The 19,541-nt window shown below is 41.0% G+C and overlaps 4 protein-coding genes and 1 long non-coding RNA gene across 6 annotated transcripts in view; 3 read left to right on the top strand and 2 right to left on the bottom strand.

The window, feature by feature from the left end:
• LOC115735585 (DNA repair protein REV1) overlaps positions 1 to 19,541 on the bottom strand; it is an 870,695-nt gene that overhangs the window by 175,049 nt on the left and 676,105 nt on the right. The gene's annotated exons all lie outside the window — the stretch shown is intronic.
• LOC115735625 (arabinosyltransferase RRA3-like) lies at positions 637 to 3,642 on the top strand. The gene is made up of 2 exons (XM_048272941.1): positions 637 to 1,529; positions 2,315 to 3,642. Exons 1-2 carry the CDS (start codon positions 1,332 to 1,334, stop codon positions 3,434 to 3,436), a joined length of 1,320 nt encoding a protein of 439 aa, XP_048128898.1. The 5' UTR covers positions 637 to 1,331; the 3' UTR covers positions 3,437 to 3,642.
• On the top strand, positions 5,669 to 8,810 carry LOC115735743 (probable NAD(P)H dehydrogenase (quinone) FQR1-like 2). The gene is made up of 2 exons (XM_030667140.2): positions 5,669 to 6,642; positions 8,351 to 8,810. Exons 1-2 carry the CDS (start codon positions 6,083 to 6,085, stop codon positions 8,580 to 8,582), a joined length of 792 nt encoding a protein of 263 aa, XP_030523000.1. The 5' UTR covers positions 5,669 to 6,082; the 3' UTR covers positions 8,583 to 8,810.
• Positions 9,645 to 12,609, bottom strand: LOC115735744 (NEDD8-conjugating enzyme Ubc12-like). Its single transcript, XM_030667141.2, has 6 exons — positions 12,419 to 12,609; positions 11,387 to 11,513; positions 10,639 to 10,747; positions 10,223 to 10,301; positions 10,027 to 10,143; positions 9,645 to 9,948 (listed from the first exon to the last, which is right to left on the bottom strand). The coding sequence occupies exons 2-6, from the start codon at positions 11,493 to 11,495 to the stop codon at positions 9,811 to 9,813; spliced, it is 552 nt and encodes a 183-aa protein (XP_030523001.1). The 5' UTR covers positions 11,496 to 11,513; positions 12,419 to 12,609; the 3' UTR covers positions 9,645 to 9,810.
• Positions 13,170 to 13,751, top strand: LOC125312916. Its single transcript, XR_007196996.1, has 2 exons — positions 13,170 to 13,438; positions 13,476 to 13,751. It is a non-coding gene; the product is annotated as an uncharacterized LOC125312916 (long non-coding RNA).

Below are 19,541 nucleotides of genomic sequence, written 5' to 3'. Positions count from 1 at the left end.
TCCATGGTGGTTGGCTACCGTGGGCGGTTGGTGGGTGGCGGCCGGCGGAGATCTGCGATGGGTGGGGCTAGTCGATGTTCAACGATTGGTGATGGTCTTGGGCGGCGGACGATGGAGGTCAACGATGGGTGGCCGGCAACGGTCGGTGGCGGTGAAGGTTGGTGGAGGTGGGTATGATCGAAAAGAAGGTGATGTCGTAATAAAAAATGGTGAGGCGAGAATTATTTCTTAAGTTGGAGAAGCTACTTTTTTTAACTTCTCAAATAGGAAAAAAGACAATTTTAGAAGTGAAAATTTCTTTTAAAAGTAAAAATTTTTACTAAATGAATTTCTACTTCAGAAGCACTTCCGAAACCGGAAGTGTTATCATGCACACCCTCAGTTTTTCTGATAAGAGCAAGCGATGGAATTAACAGTTGTTTGGGGCCTCACTTCAGCATGGTCGCAGCCCATGAACATCCTGGATTCGGATCCCATCATCGTTGTACAAAGTAATTCATCTCCGATCGTTGACTTTCCTCGGCCCAAAGGAAATTATTGGCTTCAGATGCCAACGTCACCATTTGAAGTATTCAATCTCTCCTCTCGCTATTCCATTGAGATCCATCCACTGATGGACTTACCTACTACTTCACTGGCGCTGGAGAGGATCCGAGAATGAAAAGGAGATGGGTGTTGAAAGAGTTTACGAAAACTTCATCAGAGCTAATTATGAGATCATCTCAACATGTCCGCTTCGAATAAATTTAGAGACTTTCAATAATTTTTGGATTTTCAGGTCTTTCATGTGATCTGGGCTACGCTTCCTTCAGTGAAAGAACGAATGATTCCAACGCACGAATCTGTGGGCTTCAGATTTCGCGTCGAGCTAATTGATGTGAAGAAGTTGCCGCAGACATGCAATGCGCGTATTGGGGGTCAATTTTGTCATTTAGCCGTCCACCTGCTCCTGCTCCTTCATTTGCCTCACAAACCGAGATGCAAAAGATAAAGAAAGAAGGCAGAGGAGAGAGAGAGAGAGGGGATCAAACTCAAGTCTTCTCTTCTCTTTTCCTTTTTTTGGGCCAAATGAGTCGTCTCTTTGCTGCGGCCGGCATTTTTGGCCTTTCCTTTGATCTGAAGCGTGTTCGGTGAGTACCAAGTTCGATCGCTCTCGGAAACAGAATAGAAGCAGAGCTCTGGTATGATCCAGACGTTAAACCCTTCGGTTGAATCAGTTGTGCATTTTCCTGAACTGGGTTACACCCATCTTTCTCGTCCGACGTCCGATTTCGTTGCACTCGTCTCTCATCCTGAGCTGTGAAGCTTTCATGTTCAGTTGAGAGAGAGAGATGATGACTGGTCGAAGAGACGGACCCTTGATGCGAAGCGGCAGCTCCTCCCACTCGTTTCGGAAATCAAGAATCGCCGTCGCCATTGCCGTCGGCATTGCTATCGGTTGCGTCTTCGCTTTCTTGCTCCCCGATGGGCTCTTCTCCGTCGCTGGCCCTCCTCTTCGGAGTGGTCGCCTCATCAAAGCCGATTTTCAGGTTCTTTCTTTTTTAGCTTGGCTTAATTTCTTTTTATTCTGTTTCCCCTGAACTGCAATCTCTGCGAATTTCGCTTGTCTAGTTGATCTGAATTGCTTTGGGTTGAGCAACTTCCAGGGAGATCGTGAGGGTGAGGGTAGGTTGAAGGTGACTGTTTTATTTGATGTCATGGCAATGTGAGGACAGGACGATTAGGAGAACAAACATGTAGAGATCTTTCATTTTGCGCCCCCCATTAAATGGAAACTCGAATTTCTCGTGGTTCTTTGATGTTATTTCACTTTACAATCTGGATTTTGACTTTTGAAGGTTGAGAAAATATTCCTGTGTTCTGATGTTACTGTGATTTGGCATGAGGTTTAGGTTAGGATAGCTTGAGTTAAGACATCAGTGGAGGTATACTTAATCAAATAACTGAATATGTACTTCGGATGCTCTTCCCTGAAGAGTAAATGGACTTTGTAAGAAATGAAAATTCTGGGCTTGTTTTCCCATCTGATGTGAAACAGGTTCTGCTTCAACATGCATGTCATTGTCCGTCATCCTCTCGCTACATGAGTAACTCTTCATGTGCTGCAGAAACATAAGTCAAAAAGGTTCCTTGTTATATTACATCACGTGTTTTCAGATTGAAATGTGTGAACGAGGGCCTAAGAGGTATGAGTGAGACATGAGCCTTGAATGGAATTGTAGTTCATTAATTTGGTGGAATGATGAGCATTAACTTGTTTTTCATGGTATCCTCCAAATGCCATAAGCAATTTCTTTTATTGTCTGGCTGCTAGGGAGAGTCCTCTTCCAGCTCCGGTGAATCATCTGAGCGGATGAGCATGTTGAAGTCGGAGTACGTGGCTGTTTCGCAGAAAAATGCTGAGCTGAAAAAGGAAGTTAGGGAGTTGATTGAAAAACTTAAGTTAGCTGAACAGGGGAAAGATCAGGCTCAGAAGCAAGTTCTTGCTCTGGGTAAACAGCAGAAAGCTGGGCCATTTGGTACTGTAAAGGGTTCAAGAGCCAATCCCACTGTTGTCCCTGATGAATCTGTGAATCCGAGATTAGCAAAGATATTGGAGAAAGTCGCAGTTAATAGAGAGCTCATAGTTGCCCTGGCCAACTTAAATGTGAAGGAAATGTTGGAGGTCTGGTTCACCAACATAAAGAGAGTGGGTATACCTAATTATCTGGTTGTTGCTCTGGATGAAGATATTGCTAAGTTCTGTGAGTCAAACAGTGTTCCTGTCTACAAAAGAGATCCAGATGAAGGTGTTGATTCCATAGGAAAGACAGGAGGGAATCATGCTGTTTCAGGATTGAAATTCCGCATTTTGAGGGAATTTTTGCAGTTGGGATATAGTGTTCTTCTCTCTGATGTCGACATAGTCTACTTGCAAAACCCGTTTGACCATCTTTATCGGGATTCAGATGTCGAGTCCATGACAGATGGTCATGACAACAGGACTGCTTACGGGTTTAATGACGTCTTTGATGAGCCTAGAATGGGTTGGGCCAGATACGCTCATACGATGCGCATGTGGGTCTATAATTCTGGTTTCTTTTATCTCAGACCAACAATTCCCTCAATTGAGCTCCTTGATCGTGTAGCTGCTAGGCTTTCTCGGGAAAAGGCCTGGGACCAGGCAGTTTTCAACGAAGAACTCTTTTTTCCTTCGCATAACGGGTATGATGGTCTCCATGCTGCCAGGAGGACGATGGACTTTTATCTCTTTATGAATAGTAAGGTACTCTTTAAAACAGTAAGGAAAGATACCTCCCTCAACAAAATTAAGCCGGTGATTGTTCATGTAAACTACCATCCTGACAAGCTTCCACGCATGAAGGCAGTTGTAGAATTCTATGTTAATGGTAAAGAAGATGCTCTAAAACCCTTCCCTGATGGTTCAGATTGGTGAAATGCTGTTCTGGTATTCAAAGATGCTTCTTAGCACCTGTTGTCTTCTTAGCTGAAACTTGAATTGTTGGGCATCGGTAGGATTCCATTTGGACCTGAAAACCTTTCCTGTTGGCCTCATCGTTTTCCAACCAAATTTTTCTCTGAGAATATTACAATTTTTTGCAAGCTGTATCTTCAAGTAGCATACAAACTGCTGTTTATGTAGTATGGATCCTTGGTCCTTTTTTTTTTTATTATTTGGTTGTGTAAAAACCTTCTTACCTCTCTAAGCTTTGCGTGAACTTTTCGGGTCAAATCTACTGATCTGGAGTCCTTTCTGAATCTCCCTTTTATTCTTGTAGTAATTCGAACTGTAAGTAGAAAGTCTGCATATTTTCAGTCTAAGACTTTATGATTCCAATGATAATACTACCCAGGACATGGTTTGATTGAGATGAAGAGAATTGAAAAGTGAGAAGGCGGGTTAGAATGATCACTAACTCTTAAACCTTCATTGTGTCCATTTAGTTTCGCTGAGCCCTGCTCCTTCTCTGATGGCCTCGTTCTGTTTTGCCCTGCTCTGGTCATTAATTCCTAGCTCAAGTTAAGTAGAGCATTGGAATGCTTTGGTGTATCAAGTGAAGTCCTTCTTTCCGTGCTGTAATACTCTTGAAGAGCAACATTTCATTCTTGAACAGAAACTTACCGTTCCATTTAGTTCATGTGTTGCATTAGAAGCAGAGTGGAAACAGAGGGATTCGCTTCACGACTCAACTCTGAATCGAGAAGAATGATTCATTAAAATGGGATATTACTGTTTGAACCTGTCGCCTGTTCGAATGACAGCCAACTGCTTTGAAAATAATCATGGTCTAGCACTATACCAATTCGTCTGAAATTATGTTTCCAATAGTGTAGTGTGCAGTATGTATCGAGCTAGGTATTGGGTTCTTCACGAGTGGAAATATTTTGTGCTTTAATCTAAATCATAGCCAATAATTACACGACCCCACTTGAAATGAAATTTATGATTGAGATTGTCCAATGGATAATGTCCATGGAGATCCCACTATATTTAGGAGGAACTAATCCTTTTTTTCTCGTCGATTGGAGCGATTGTCATTAGATATTTTGAATATTCGAATATTGAGTAGAGAACAAATTGCGAAACAGAGAAATTTTGACGATCTTCTATTCCATACTCAACATCACAAATTGACACTCATTTCTTGTGTGTGTGTTTCAAGAATGAATATTATCATTTCTAACTGACAAAAAAAGAAGGAATATATCCTAAATTCACTTCGCGAAAAATATTTTGCCCATAGACATCCAGGTTGTCTTTTTATCGTTGAAATAAAAAGATAAAGATGGATGCTAGGGGTGAGCATAATGAATCGATCGGATCAGAAACCGCCCGGACTAGACTGAATCGGTGGGTTCGGTCCGGTTCTTGGCTCTTAAAAGTGGAACCGATATCCGGGCAGTCCGATTCCCAATTTTAGGGGGGGAATTGGATTGGTGGACCGTCCTCCCGGATCTACAATTTTTTATTTTTATTTAAAAGAAAGTTGGGACTTCTTTGCCCATTTTTTTTTAGACTGAACGGCTAATCTGTAGAGATGCGTCTGTTACAGAGAAGATGCAATTGAACATTGATTTTTTCATTTTTTTTTTAAATTCTGGATGCTTTCCAACATGTTTGGTTTGTCTACCGAAGTTATTTTATGCTGCTGAGCAGACCAAAGTTTATGCCATGAAGGCTTTTTTTTTGTTTTTTTGGTCGGAATGCCATGAAGGCTTGAACAACTGACTTACGACAAGAAACTTGAATTTTTTTTGTAGTTCAAAAAGTAGCTCCTGCGCACAAATTTTTATGTCCTTTAATTAACCTGTATGATCGAATTATTAGCATCTTTGTTACACTTCTTTTTAGTCCTACGAAGATTTGTTTGTGAATGTACAAGTTGAGATTACGATTATCATTTTTCGATCTCTATCGATTTCACTGGATTGTCCAGAAATCGGATTAGATCAGTCGGTTCATTCCGATCCTATTTCAGAGACCTTCTATTAAGTCCACTGTTCTAAAAACTGGAATTATCAATTCGGCCTTCGATACTTAAGAACATCGAATCAATCCGGACAATGCTCGCTCCGAGTGGATGCTTGAAAAAGTCACTAGTGGGTGAAAACGTGTGATTTCATGGAACAAGGCAATAATTCTCCCGAAGAAAAAGGTGGATAGCAGCTTCTTTGTGCATTTCTTCTGTACATAAAGGAGAAGACAACGTGGGAGCTTCTCTGCACAATCCACTCAGTCAAAGTCAACAGATAAATTTCCAACCCGGTCTCGTCCATCCTCTTCTTTACTTTATGACAGAATGCCAGCGAATGGTCTTCCCCGAATTCCACACAGCTCACACCTGAGCTCTGCTTCAATGATAGAGCTCAATTCCACCCACTAATTGTTCCCTTCTCCTCGTTCTTTAATTCTCTGTTGTCTTCATCTTCTTCTTCTTGATTTTCAGTACTCCCCAGTCGACCAGTAAATGTTTCTTGAATCACCATTTCACGTAGTATAGCACCAGTATCGTTCTCTTTTTAAGAATCCTAAACTTGTCAAATCAAGACTAGGAACTTTAGAAATTCGGTTTGCAATTCAATGGGTAAAGGAGGCGGTTGTGTGCCGAGCAAGAAAAGATCGGTCGAGTCCGCTGATCAAGATCCTCCAAACCGAGAAAGGGATGGCCCTGTGCCTGCCCAGGAACGAGCCCCACCAGCAGCAGCAGCAGAAGCAGAAGTCACTGCCCCGGTCACAGTGAACAATGCGCAGACCATCAAGAAGCTGAGAATTTTCATAATCTTTTACTCAATGTACGGGCACGTGGAGCTTCTTGCGAGGAGGATCAAGAAGGGTGCGGATTCAATTGATGGCGTTGAGGGTGTTCTTTACAGGGTGCCGGAGACGCTGACGTCGGAGGTTCTGGAGCAGATGAGGGTCCCTCAGAAACATGATGAAGTGCCTGTTATATCCGCGGAGAAATTGGTGGAAGCGGATGGGTTGTTGTTCGGGTTTCCAACCAGGTATGGGTGCATGGCGGCACAGATGAAGGCCTTCTTCGATTCGACTGGGGGGTTGTGGCGCGAGCAGAGGCTTGCCGGAGTGCCTGCCGGGTTCTTTGTGGGCACCGGCACTCAGGGTGGAGGGCAAGAAACTACGGCGTAAGTTTTTCATTTTGCTGGTTGTTCTTATTGTGAAAATGAGTAGCTTTTGCTGATAGCCGAGATTAGTGGCTACCTGGGAAGACTTAACTTGAGCTGGCTGATTTCATACCGGCCTGTTCATAGTTAATTCTCAGATTGGTTGGTTTGCTTGGTGTCCTGATGTTTATCATCTCGGTATGGCTTGTTTTGAATGTGTTTAAATGGGTTGGGTTGAAGACTATCCTTGAGCATAGAATCTAACTGGACGAATGAGGAAATCATGGTGCTCGAAGAGAGTCCAGAGATTACATCTTCTTATGGTGAAAATTGCTGCTTTAACTCGTGCTTAGCTTATCATGTATGTGGAGGATAAAATTCTGATTTAGAAGAAACTTCGCAACCAAAGGTTTATGGATTTCCAAGAGTCTTTGATCAGCACAAATCTAGAGTTACGATGTGATCTCCAAACCATAGGATAATTTACAGGATCCTTCTTAAGTTGACAGATATCACATTTGCATTCTAAGGATGTTTTGATCAAAGGAGTGTTTGCTGAAGGTAATTCTATGGCCTAATTGTTATGGTGAGGTCTGGAAAATTCAGCAGAATCAAGCATCTCCAAAAACATGCATGACTTGAACTGACTTCGTGACACAAACTTACAGTTTTCCCTTATCAACTTTCCAAAATTTTCTGTTCTAAAACATTGGTTAATTTATCGCGTGAATGCAGTTGCCTCATGTAATAGTCTTAATAAGACTGATTGGGTTGCTTGGGAAGCTACTGAAAAGTCTGATATGGATGCAATATCTGTAATGTGCCCAATGGTTTTGAATACGTTGATACAGGGAAAAACGGCGTGGTTTCACTCTTTGGAGTTCTGTGTGATGTAATCTCCAAGTAGATTGCTGAGAGGTTTACTTTATTGTTTGGGTAACCAAAACCGAAAAGATGTTTAACAGGTCGAGAGGCCAGGAACTCATATTGATGGTTCTGCTTTTTCCATTTTAAGCATCTAGAGTGATCAGTAAGTCTATCATCTAGATCATATATCCTCAGGTTGAGTTCACATAATTATTTCTGCAATATTAGGGAGTCTACTTATGTGTATTTTGTTAAGCTGATTGAGTCCACATTTGTAAGAGATTTTTACATGGTAATAATCTATACTTTTTGGAAGAGCTGTTACAGAGAATGTTAGTTTAAGAAAGACAGCAGCCTTGATTTGGCAGTTGTCATGCCGGGCATTCTCATTCTCACTTCTTAGACTAGAAAACCAAGAAAACGCCGAGTCGCATACTGTTTGGGCTACTTTCAAATTTTACCTCAGCAGAGTTTGACCTTGCAAATCCAAATCTAGCCTTCCTAACCTCTAGATGCTACTCAAAGAAGCAGTTGCATTAGGAACAGTACAGAAGATGAAGCGGATAAGAACTATTCAACTTTCAATTCCAAGGATATGTGGAATTACTTCCAATTCTTGCAAATCCATATTTACAAAGGCTTTCATGTTTTATCAACATTCAATTTGATAGCTAGATCGTATTGCGAACCAGAGTTGTATGAGTTTTAGTTGATCTGTCCCAGAAACACACATCGAGTAACCAATGAAGTTTCATTATGAGCTAACCTCGAGAGAACGCACTTTCTTCCCATGGTGTTTCTTTAGAAGAGTCTTTTAAATATCAATTTCCATAGAAATAACGATGCCGTACATGCTTCGCAGATGGACGGCAATTACTCAGTTAGCTCACCACGGAATGCTCTACGTGCCAATTGGGTACACTTTCGGGGCCGGAATGTTTAAGATGGATACCATAAGAGGAGGTTCCCCATACGGTGCTGGAGTATTTTCTGGTGACGGCACGAGGGAACCGAGCACGACCGAGCTGGCTCTTGCCGAGCACCAAGGCAAGTACATGGCCTCAATCGTTAAGAGATTTGCCGTGCCCTGCTAATGCATATCATTCAAAGCACCTGTCGAGACATTGCATTTTCCTGTGCGATATATATTTCTTTTGCTTGGGGATCAGAAATGTATCATTTGATTCTTATTAGATCACCTGTTCTACTCATCTGGGTATGGAAGTCTGTTTGATATCGTCCCTCTGTAGCTCAGTCGAAATTTTTTGTGTTTGATTTATTGTAGACAGTTGAATTAAAGAGCTATTCAGTATAGTTTCCAATCCGTATATGCTTCCTTTTTGTCGATGGATCATGCAGCTCTCTCTCTCTCTCTCTCTCCATCGATGTGCACGCTCGGCCACGTGTACATTCGGGTCTTCTGAACCCGGTGTGACATGTCTTTTTGTAGGATGGATATTGGGTTTTTCGACAGTAATAGCATTATATATGTAGATGAATCCTGGAATGCTGAGAAAGGCTGAGACAATCATTCTTTTTTGTCAAATAATTGATCGAAGAGATCTAATGAAAGATCCGCTTTGGCGTAAGTGATGATCAGGTGTGGCTGGTCTTCAGGTAATCAGTGTGATTGAATGCTTCACGTAAATCAGGTTAGGAACTACTGGGACTGGCCCTATAAACACCCGCCTAATCACAGGTACTAGTAGGAAGCAAGGCGATGACAGGCGCACCGGCCAGATGCCTGAGAACAACAACGTCAATGTGTTCGATAGAGATTTAGAAGGAAGCACTGGAGCCAAGGCCAGACACAGCCTTGCCATGCTATTTCCGTCAATATATCAAGTACGGATCTCAAACCCTGCTACGTTGTGATTTTGAGATATCTATCAAATTTAATCGTATGAGCGTGGAGCAACAAATCTTTCAAGAGGCACAGGTCCTGGAAAATGTGTGGTATACAATGGAATCCGAAAAAAATAAAACTGTCCACACATTTGCACTATATATGTAGCACAAAAATTTGAGGTGCAGCAAAACATGAGCTCCCAAATTCGTTTGATAATGCACATTCTTGTCCAACCAAAGAAAAGACAGTAGTCACCCCCCAATATTCACAACAAGATAAAGGAAAGGACACATGCGGAGAACAAAGGTAAAGTTTGAATTCGGGCACACTTTCATGTGGCCTTCATCCTTGGCAATTCATGTTCAGAAAATACAACTTGACAATGGAAACACTACATCAAGATAACAGCCCTTAAAGGCTTAAACCCTCAAACCTCGGCAATGAATTTGATGATCAGCAGACATAGACAACAGCTACATACATCGTGGGAAGAAGGTGTTCCCTACATACCCGCCAGCCATTGCCCGTCTCACATTAGACTCAAACATCCTCGGATTGTCCCTCAACACCGCAGCTGCATCATGATTGAGTGGATCTTCATAGTTGGGTTGCTGCATGGGAGCAATGGCTTGTTGAGGAAATGACAACCATTTAAAAAAGAAAAACTCATCAAGGAATAAATCCCATACCGTGAAAAGATGGAATAACCCATAGATTATGGTGTTAATGTTCAAGACAGGTTTCCAGTCTTCTCTTAGAATATTGAGGCAAACATTTCCTTCCAAGTCAATATTAGGATGGTATACCTGAAAGAGCAAAGCCATATCAATACTTGAGAAAATTAAGTAAAAGACCATCCATACTTATAGGTGAGGGCTAACTTACCTTAGTTTTACACTTGACTTTTGGTGCCTCGTGAGGGTAGACGGAGGACACTTGAAAAGTGAAAACAAATGTACCGCCACTGCCACAAAATGTGCCTCGTTAGTAATTCCTTTACACTGGTACAACTGAGGATAATGAACAGATTGAGCACCGAGGGAAAGAAAGTATACTATTATAATCTCATCCCAGAACATGCTCAGTTGCAGTATTGATCTGACCCAGAAAGTTCTAGCTTCTAGAGTCCGTACACAAATAAGACGAGAGAATGTTCTTTTCCAATTTTGTTCTCATTCTAGAGCACCCATCCGTAAACCTATATGCTTAACAGTTTAAAGTCCTTCATACGAGTAATTAGGAAGAGATTCTAAATGCCAAACGTCTCTTATGCAAACATAAGGCCACAGAAAAAGACTTACCAGTAATATCCTTCGTCTGGACGTATGGTCACCTCAAAGTTCATCAAGTCATCCTTACCATTGGGAAAGGATATGGTACAAGTTTTTGGTAAGTTAAGCTCACTAATATCTGTGAAAAAGAAATCCCAAAATTAGCTTAAAACATGAATATTTGCTGTTAATATGGCACCAATGATCCAAAGTAACCACTAAAATTGTTCTGCGGACACTAAACAATGTAGTCAATAAGATCAAGAGACAGTTAACCAAGCTTAAACTCATTAAACTCTTGGAATGGAATAAGTCACCTTCAGAACCAGGTAAGGCTACAAGTTAAAACTACATATCAATCTCTCTCTGAAGAGGACTCACTTATTCCTTATACAAAACTGAAGATTTGCGAATCATGAGAGCAGCGTATAATGGTTCTGTAGCACTAACCCATTTCTAGCACGATACAGCTATCACTTTGACAATACAAAGAGGATACATCACAAACATGCTCAAATCCAAACCAGGGAAAAGGGGCTAAAAAAGAGTCCCCAATTATTTTCATGGTCAGAAGTGTGGCTTGTGACATCAATAGATTCAATTATAGAGAAGTATAAGATGATAAGACAGTATAAGACCCATCAGTTCGTTACTCTAAGCTACACATCCAAATGCAGCAAACAACTAATAGAGAAACAGTGGCTAGTAGTGGGGCCATTCTGACAGAACATAGTAGCAAAGATATAGATGTTAAACCACAAGGAGGTGGAACATGAACCTTTATGGAGACGTAGTTCGCCAGCAGTTTGCTTCTTGACAGGGGCCTTCCCATTAGCATTTTCTGCGATCTCTTTCTGCTTTGCCTTCACTTTGAAAAGATTAATCATCTTTGGAAAGTATAAACCCTAGAGGCATGAAGCAGGCTCAATATCAGCCAGTTTTAATATTTCAAATACTATGAAACCAAATAGTTAAAAATGATCTCAGAACTCAGCAGCATATCTGAAGTAGGAAGAAACGGCATAAAAGTTGGAAGCATAAAAGGGAGACTAAATTCTCATCCACCAAAGCTTCTACATATTTATTGGATGGGGAATTCATCCTCAAAATGGCCATATGTGAACATCGTCACTGGTGAAAGTCCGAGCCCTACATGCCAAAGAGCTTGACGTCCTCAGCCTAGTTGGCTGCTTCCATTCAGAGAAACTGAGGAAGAAAAGAAACCACCTAGTTCACCAAGTCCTTAGCCAAACTAAGCACTTGAATTTCCATTCGAAGCATAACCAAAAAAAGCCACCAGAGACAACACAGCCTCTACAGCATAATCAAGCAAATGAGCAGATAACCTCATGGACCATTACCCCAAGGTTCTACCTATCAGTTGCTCGAAATCATCACCTGATAGCACACTTTACGAAAGGAAGTACTAATTCGAGCTAAGAGCTAGTCGTTCATCACGAATTCAAACCCATCCAAATGCCAGCAATCGCGCAGTGGATCATCGTAACTACGCAACATATCCGATTGAGCCGATCAACGAAAGCCCTAGACCAAAAGCAGCCAGGCGGCGAGCTAAAGAAGGCGACAATCGAACTAACTCAGGACTAATCAGCTCAATCCTCGATCCCGAGCGCTCAAAATCAATCGAACAGCAAAATCAGCAGCAACAAACGCCGGCGGCGTACACGACCAGGCCCGAGCCGATTCGATGAACAAACACGCATGCGTAATTTTATGCAGGCGCGGATTCAGCAATCGAATCAAGCACGAAATCGAGACGGAAAATGAGCAGATCCGGCATCGAGCTTACCTGCTGGAGCACAAGAACAAAGATTCTGGTGCTTCTTGCAGAGAGACGGAGATCAAAAACGATTTCGAAGAGATTAAGTTTCTCTCTCTCTCTCTCTCTCTCTCTCTCTCTCTTTATATGTACAATGCAGATGCGCAGTGAAATGCGTTTGCTTTTCGCTCTTCTTCGCGTCAATTGTCGTCATCCATCGCCCGGCGAATATTTTGGGTTTATCATATTTTCGCTTTCGACATCTCAGCAACGAGGGGTCTCAATCGCCTGCTTTTGCATGGCGTTGGATTCGGCCGGGACCACTAATAGGAGCCTGCCACGTTTGCATTATAGTCAAATACTTGGTGGAAATGGATAAATGGATTGATGCCTCTGGCGTGCTCCTTTTCGGGCAATAATTACAGAGTTAAAAGAGAGAAAATCTTAATCATTTTTTTTAAGTTATGATGACGAAAAATTCCATTTCTTATATCAATAGGCATGAAAATCAAAGGAATTAATTTCGTAAAAGTTCAAATATTGAAAATTACTTGTGAGATACCTTTTTTTTTAACCATTGAATCTCACTTTTTGATTGGCAACCAAATAATAATGTCTCGTTAGTTATGATAATTAGGATATTGTGTTAGATTCATTTGAAAAAGGCAGATTAATATCGATAATTAGTAGAGTTATTCACGATTCTTGGCCCCTTGATTAGGCTTGCGAGGCCTAATTCGTCGATGATAAGTTTAGCATAGTGTTCTCAATCGTAAAAAGTTTAACTTGATTTCATTTGGCTTGTCATCGCTTAAATCGAAAGTGATTTCGACGGGTTCATCCGAGAACACATGTTCAATCCAAAAGCAAAAGCATTCAAACAGATCTCGTCACATGATATCCCCACCACAACATGAAAATCATGATACTAGCAGGAAAAAATAAGCAACTGAAAACAACAACGTTACGTCCATCCAATACATAACGAAAGGCACAAAAATCTCACATACGATACGAAAGAAGAAATACACAAAAATGCTTAGGCCTGTGGTTTTATTTCAAGACCCCGTGCATATACACGGATGAGCACGTCGTCGGTTTTCAGCAGTGGAAGGAGGGGGCGAGGTTGCACTTGACGGGGAGCTGGGCCGCCAAGTCGGGGTTGATTTGATAAGTCTGCATCAACGTCCTAGCATACTTAAAGAAGCAGAGGCAGTTAAGGTCGGCATTGGCCAGAGCCGAGCAGCATCCGCGGGTCGGCTCGGTCGGGTTGGAGACACTCACCGACGGCCTACACGCCTCGAAGCCCTCTTTGGACATGCCGCACATGGCTGAGCTTCCGGCTGCCACGGGATGGCTCGCCACGACGGCCAGCAGGACCGCAGCTACAAGGACAGCCTTTGCGCGCCTCTCCATGATGACTCTTCGCTATATTACCGCTCACTCGCTTGCTCCGGTGAGTGCTCAAGTGTGGTGTGTGCGCTAATGAAGGAGCTCGAGCTCCGTTTATATAGAAGATTGGCACGTGGGTTGGTGGTCAAAAAAATTGAACGACGGGGGTTGTATATACACAAAAATATACCTAAACCTACGAATAAACAACAGTGTTGAAGATGTCGAGAAAGATTATTGACGTCGGTTTCCTTCGCACAGCGACGCGAATACTATTGGTTCGTGGCTGTCGATCGTACGAGAATCGACGAATCTCCTAAGTCTCCACGATCACAAGCTATCGCTAAAACTTGGAGCCTCACGTGACATGAAATCTGTGGATGGGGAGATACCGGTCTAAGCACTGATCCAAATTACGGACCTCATTACATGGGCCAGCCACGGGGGTCACGGGCGGACCTTTGGTCGAGGATAACGACACGGTTTATTTGTGCGTTAGTGTGGGATCGAGGACTGATGTATTTGTTATTGTCTGAAGAGATCTCTTTAAGGAAGTGCTTTGTTCAGAAGGGGGTGGCATGTGAACCTCGCTTACTCTTCTAACTTTGCCACTTTTTAATAGGAAAATTACTAAAAAAAAAAGTCATAAATTTATTGCAATTACATCAATTCAATCTTAAACCTTTTTTTTTTCCGGTTGAGTTTTAAATCTTTTACAATTGTGTCAATTCAGTCCACTTTGTCGACCAATGCTGACATTGATTATGTTTAATAATATTTTAATTTTTTTTCTCCTTCCTTTTTCCCCTTCCTACTACTACTGTGGCCTGCGAAGGCCATCGAAGCTCACCAGGCCTTGCCTAGTGGTTAGAGAGCTCCCGCGACCCTCGCCGGCCACAACAGGAAGAAAAAAGACAAGAAAAATTATAAAATTATAAAATATTATAAAATATTATGAAAGAGATGATGAAAAAAAGATGGGGAAAACATTTTTCCCACTTTTGAAGGAGTTTTTCCATGGGTGGAAAATATTTTCCTTTGCTATCTTATTTTTCACTAATCAAATGCCGAAAAATCCCAAATACGTTTTCCCAAAAGTTATTTTCCGAAAAACAAATGGAGCCTTAGGGTATGTTTGTTTGAGTAAAAAAATTTATTGAATCAATTTTTGGATTTTCATGCGTTTGGTTTTCTGAAAATAATCCATTGACGGAAACCATGCATGTTTAAAGTTAGGAAATATTTTCCTAACTTTAAATAGGGAAAATATTTTCCTAAAAAATGATTCCCTAGAATGCATTTTCTTTATGGCTAATACCACGAAAAACCTTAAACCGGTACACATATGATAATTTATCCCAAACAAATTAACTAATGCACAAGTGATAAATTTATCTAAACTGGTACATTAGTGACAATTTTTCCAAATTTGACATGAATTTTCATGTGAACTTGCTGCGCAAATAAGTCATTGCCATGTACCATCCAACTTAGTAATTTCACAATAAGATCTGGCCGAAGCTAACAAATGGTAAATATATCACGAGTATACCAATTTGAGATTTTTTATGACCCAAAAATTGGATTGGGGTAAATTTATCAGAGATGTACAATTTGAGATTTTTCGCGGTATTAATCATTTTCTTTATCATGAAGTCTTTCCCGAAACAAATACATCCTAAAGGGAAAACTTACCAAAAAAGTTTCAAATATGTTACAATTGTTTCAATTCAGTATTAAATCCTTTTTTTTTCAATTGAGTTCTGAATCATTTGCATTTGTACCAATTAAGTCAATCCGGTCAATTTTGATAGGAAATCAATGATATAGATCTTGGACATCCTACGTGGCACGATCGTTCTTGACGCGGACAAATTTTTATAATTTTTACAATTTTTTTATTTTCCTTCCTTCTATTTTCTATTTTTGTTACCCACTGTAGTCGACAAGGGTTGCGGCCCTCGCCCCGACCTTGGGCGAGGCCATCATTGTCGTGGGCAAGGGTGGCCATGGCCTCACCCGCGGCAGCGATGGCCTCACCCAATGGACGGCGAGCTTTGACAATCTTGGCGGGCCACAATAGATAACAAAAATAGAAAGAACAGAATGAAAATAAAAAAATAAAAAAAATTAAAATAAAATTAAAATTAAGATTTCGGCCGTGTCAAGTAGGAAGCCCGGCGTGCATATCGACGATTTCTAATTAAAATTGGTCCGATAGGCTTAATTGACACAAATATAAAAAGCTGACGACTTAATTGGCAAAAAAAGTTTAAGATTAAATTGCCGCAATTATAATAGATTTAGAACTTTTATGGTAATTTTTTCACTATTAAAGAAACATAGGAAAATAACATAGCAGTACTTGGTCACTAGACAGACTTGGATGGGCCGAGTCGGGTAACTAGCTTAAAGGAATTGATCCGTGCCTACCCATAATTTTCGAAAAAAAAAATAAAAGTACAAAATGAGCTGCTATGAACTAGCCTGAGTGAGCCTTTGCAGGAGCGTTCGAGCCCAAAACACCAAACGGCCCGCCCGGGCCAGCGCAATTTGCATAGGCCGGACTATAGTTGATTTCTTAGGAAAGAGAGGAGATTTGTTATCTTCGAAGATTGCAACACAAGCTGTAGGGATGTCAATGGCCCGACCAGACCCGGCCCGGCCCGAAGAGGCTCCGTTTGGCGTGGGCCTTTCTGACACCCCTGCAATTGCAAGCCCCGGAATCAAACTTGCTTCCTAAGTTGCGCAACTAACAAAAAGCGCTGTCCTCCATCATCGGATGTTGGCAACACGGGCTGTCACCTTTTTGCTTCAAAACCGTCCCTCGCAAAAGTCTGTAATTGCGGCCGTGGCTAGTCAGGCCGGTGGGTGGCATGCCTTTATCCACGTTGCCATTTTAGGGAATTTTAAGGAGACCACTTTTCTAACTACGAAAGATTTTACCGGAGAGATCACCCGTGTTTCCAATCTATTGCAGCATGTCGAGTAAATGAGATTCACGATACTTTCTTAATCGTCACACAATAAAATGGATAAGTAGTATATGTATTTTAAACCCCGTTCTTTTATATTCGTGTCCGATGCGGCTATTAACAACTATTATTTATGATCGTTTCTTGCAAAATTTTCATAGCCAGCCTGGAGTACTACAAAATAACAATGATTATCATTGTTATTATTCTTGTCATTATTCGTCTTTTTAAAGGAACTCATAGAGGGTCTAGAAAAATGCACACGATTTAGATATGCTCAACGAAAGTAATAAAACTTATCACGAAAGTGTAATTGAGTCCCAAAACTTGTAAAAAGTGTAATTGAGTTTTAAAACTTATCAAATTGATGAAATCAAGTAATTGCATTAACTCTGCCCAATTTGGCTAATAAAAAATGTTGACATGGCTTTTCTTAATACCTATGTGGCGATGACGTGACTAAAACGACGTCGTTTCAATTCAAATATAATTTTAAACATAATCTTCATTTAAATTAATTTTAAAAATAAGGTAAAATTGAAAAGAAAAAAAAAAACCAAAAGCAAAACAGAGGCAAGGGTTCCCTTGTCGTCGCCACCCCACCACTATCGGCCAAAGTGGTCGGTGAGAGTCAGCTGGCCCTTATCCAAATTTGGCCGGGGGTCACGGCCCTCACCCGGATCTTGCAAGGGTCGGCGGCCCTCGCCAATTCCGGCCACGGGTAGGATGCCAACCCTCGCGAGCTTCTCGAGTTCAATCAATTTGTTTTGCTATGTTCTTCGAATGGTGTCGGTTAGAGAGAGTGATCAACATGGCAGAAACAAAGGACCCGGATGGAGGTTCGACGAAGAGCCCTCGAGAGTTGAAGAGCGAAGTGTCCAAGTTATTGGAGATGATCGCTAAAGAAGATCTAGACGAGGGCCAACAGTCCTCGCCTGCGGTCGACGAGGGTCCCAACTAGGGCTAAGCCCTTGCCACTCTTCTGCTTCTACTTTTTCTTGGTTTTGTTTTGTTTTTTGTTTTTTTTTTCCAATTCTAGCTTTTTTTAAAATTAGTTTAAATATAAATTACTTTAAGAATTATATTTGGACAAAAACGACATCATTTTAGTCACGTTATCTCCATGTACGAGAGAGAAAATATTAAACAAAACCACGCTAGCATTTTTCGTCGCCTAAGTTAAACGGAATTAACGTAACGACTCAATTTTACTAATTTAACAAATTTTAGGACTCGATTGCATTTTTGCAAGTTTTAAGATTTAATTACATTTTTTGACAAATTTTAATACTTTTAGTGAATATATCTCAAATTTTTTTTTTGAAAAATTTATTGTATCTTCTGCTCTTGGAGCAAGATAACATGCCAAGTGGTTGATGTTATCTTGATGCCTTCATGAAGCACGTGACAGAATGCATCCACATCCTGACGACTTTGACGTGGCGTGGAATGTCTTCTCTGTTTCCGTTGGGCGGCCACACACGCCACCAATAGTAGGCCGACACGTACTTGGATGGGGTCATCGCGAAACCGGTAATGGACGAGAAACACAAAAACGACAGCTGCTCGTAACTCGGCAACCATCTGTAAATGCCAAAACGACAGCGGTTCCTTCTCGCGCTCTCCCTCGCGCTCTCTCTCTCTCTCCCCCCACGTTGGGAATTCGTCTCCCATACAAAAACACCCTTTGCTTGACGAGGAAATTGCAAAAATGCCATTTTCCTCTTGCGTGCGACCACTTCCAAAATCTCGAACAAACTTACTAACGACTTCATATTTGGGAAACTTGTGAAAACCAGTAGCCACGTCTCGTTGGAAAAGAAGAGCCGTTACCAATATCAATGCTCCGTTTATTCCGTAAAAAATAAATAATTTTAAAATTATTTTTTTAAAAATGATCACATTGCTTGAAATAACTAGTCAAAGAAATATATTTTGATTATCGACAACAATTTATGTCTAAATATTTTTATGGATGATAAAAATAATTTTCGTTCGTTCATTTTAATAAGTGACACAAATGATTACTATTTAATAAATATCATTTATTCTTTATGAAATAAATATAATTTATTTTTCGCGAAATAAATAGAGCTTTAAAGCTTCTAAATTCCAATCAGAACGAGAAAAAAGGAGCACATCTTCCACGTGTTTAGCGGATATCTAGGAAAGCGTAGATCTGCCGATGTGTCGCTCGCTGCCATATGATGCAAAATGTGTAGAGTCTTTTCACGATTAATTCTTTCGGAATCTAGCCTCGTGCCTAGTGGCTGGCACACTAATTCAAATCAAGCTCAAACTTAGAAATAATGCATCGCGGTCCTAACGGACTATAACGAGTTTTTCGTAATAATGTAAATGCTAGATTCAAGAACCAAGATATATGTGATTTTCTTTTTCAAGAGCTTGACTCCTTGAGCTCATCTTCGATCTGATTAATTACCCAAGCTTTTTCTAACTATAACTTATCCAAGTTGAGTTAAGCCACAATTTAGAGTTGACGAAGTCACTCAATCGAGTTTGATTGCAAAATGTCGGAGGCGAGATCGAACTTGCGTAATCCGACCAACTCAATTCAAGTTGCTGCGAAAATACAAGCAACTGAACAATAAAATACACCGGGCACCAAATTTCACGCGATTCGATCAATGTGACTTACTCCACGAGGTTAAAGGTTGTGTATTCATAGGCAACTCTCGAACTTATCCAAACTAACCTCCGCATTTTTGGTATGCAACTGCATTTTTGGTAGACAACCGTCGGACTTACCCAAACTAATCTCGCGT

Source organism: Rhodamnia argentea, chromosome 11, assembly GCF_020921035.1.
Source record: "Rhodamnia argentea isolate NSW1041297 chromosome 11, ASM2092103v1, whole genome shotgun sequence".
NCBI lineage: Eukaryota > Viridiplantae > Streptophyta > Magnoliopsida > Myrtales > Myrtaceae > Rhodamnia > Rhodamnia argentea.
This window is presented reverse-complemented; position numbering and strand designations above follow the sequence as displayed.

What these genes read in the sequence shown, in the direction of transcription:
- LOC115735625 (XM_048272941.1), top strand. Translation starts at nt 1,332, where the DNA reads ATGATGACTGGTCGAAGAGACGGACCCTTGATGCGAAGCGGCAGCTCC. An exon ending in TCATCAAAGCCGATTTTCAG is followed by an intron (nt 1,530 to 2,314) that starts GTTCTTTCTTTT and finishes TCTGGCTGCTAG; the next exon opens with GGAGAGTCCTCTTCCAGCTC.
- LOC115735743 (XM_030667140.2), top strand. Translation starts at nt 6,083, where the DNA reads ATGGGTAAAGGAGGCGGTTGTGTGCCGAGCAAGAAAAGATCGGTCGAG. An exon ending in GGAGGGCAAGAAACTACGGC is followed by an intron (nt 6,643 to 8,350) that starts GTAAGTTTTTCA and finishes CATGCTTCGCAG; the next exon opens with ATGGACGGCAATTACTCAGT.
- LOC115735744 (XM_030667141.2), bottom strand. Translation starts at nt 11,495, where the DNA reads ATGATTAATCTTTTCAAAGTGAAGGCAAAGCAGAAAGAGATCGCAGAA. An exon ending in CGAACTACGTCTCCATAAAG is followed by an intron (nt 10,748 to 11,386) that starts GTTCATGTTCCA and finishes TCTTTTTCACAG; the next exon opens with ATATTAGTGAGCTTAACTTA. An exon ending in GGTTATTCCATCTTTTCACG is followed by an intron (nt 9,949 to 10,026) that starts GTATGGGATTTA and finishes GCTCCCATGCAG; the next exon opens with CAACCCAACTATGAAGATCC.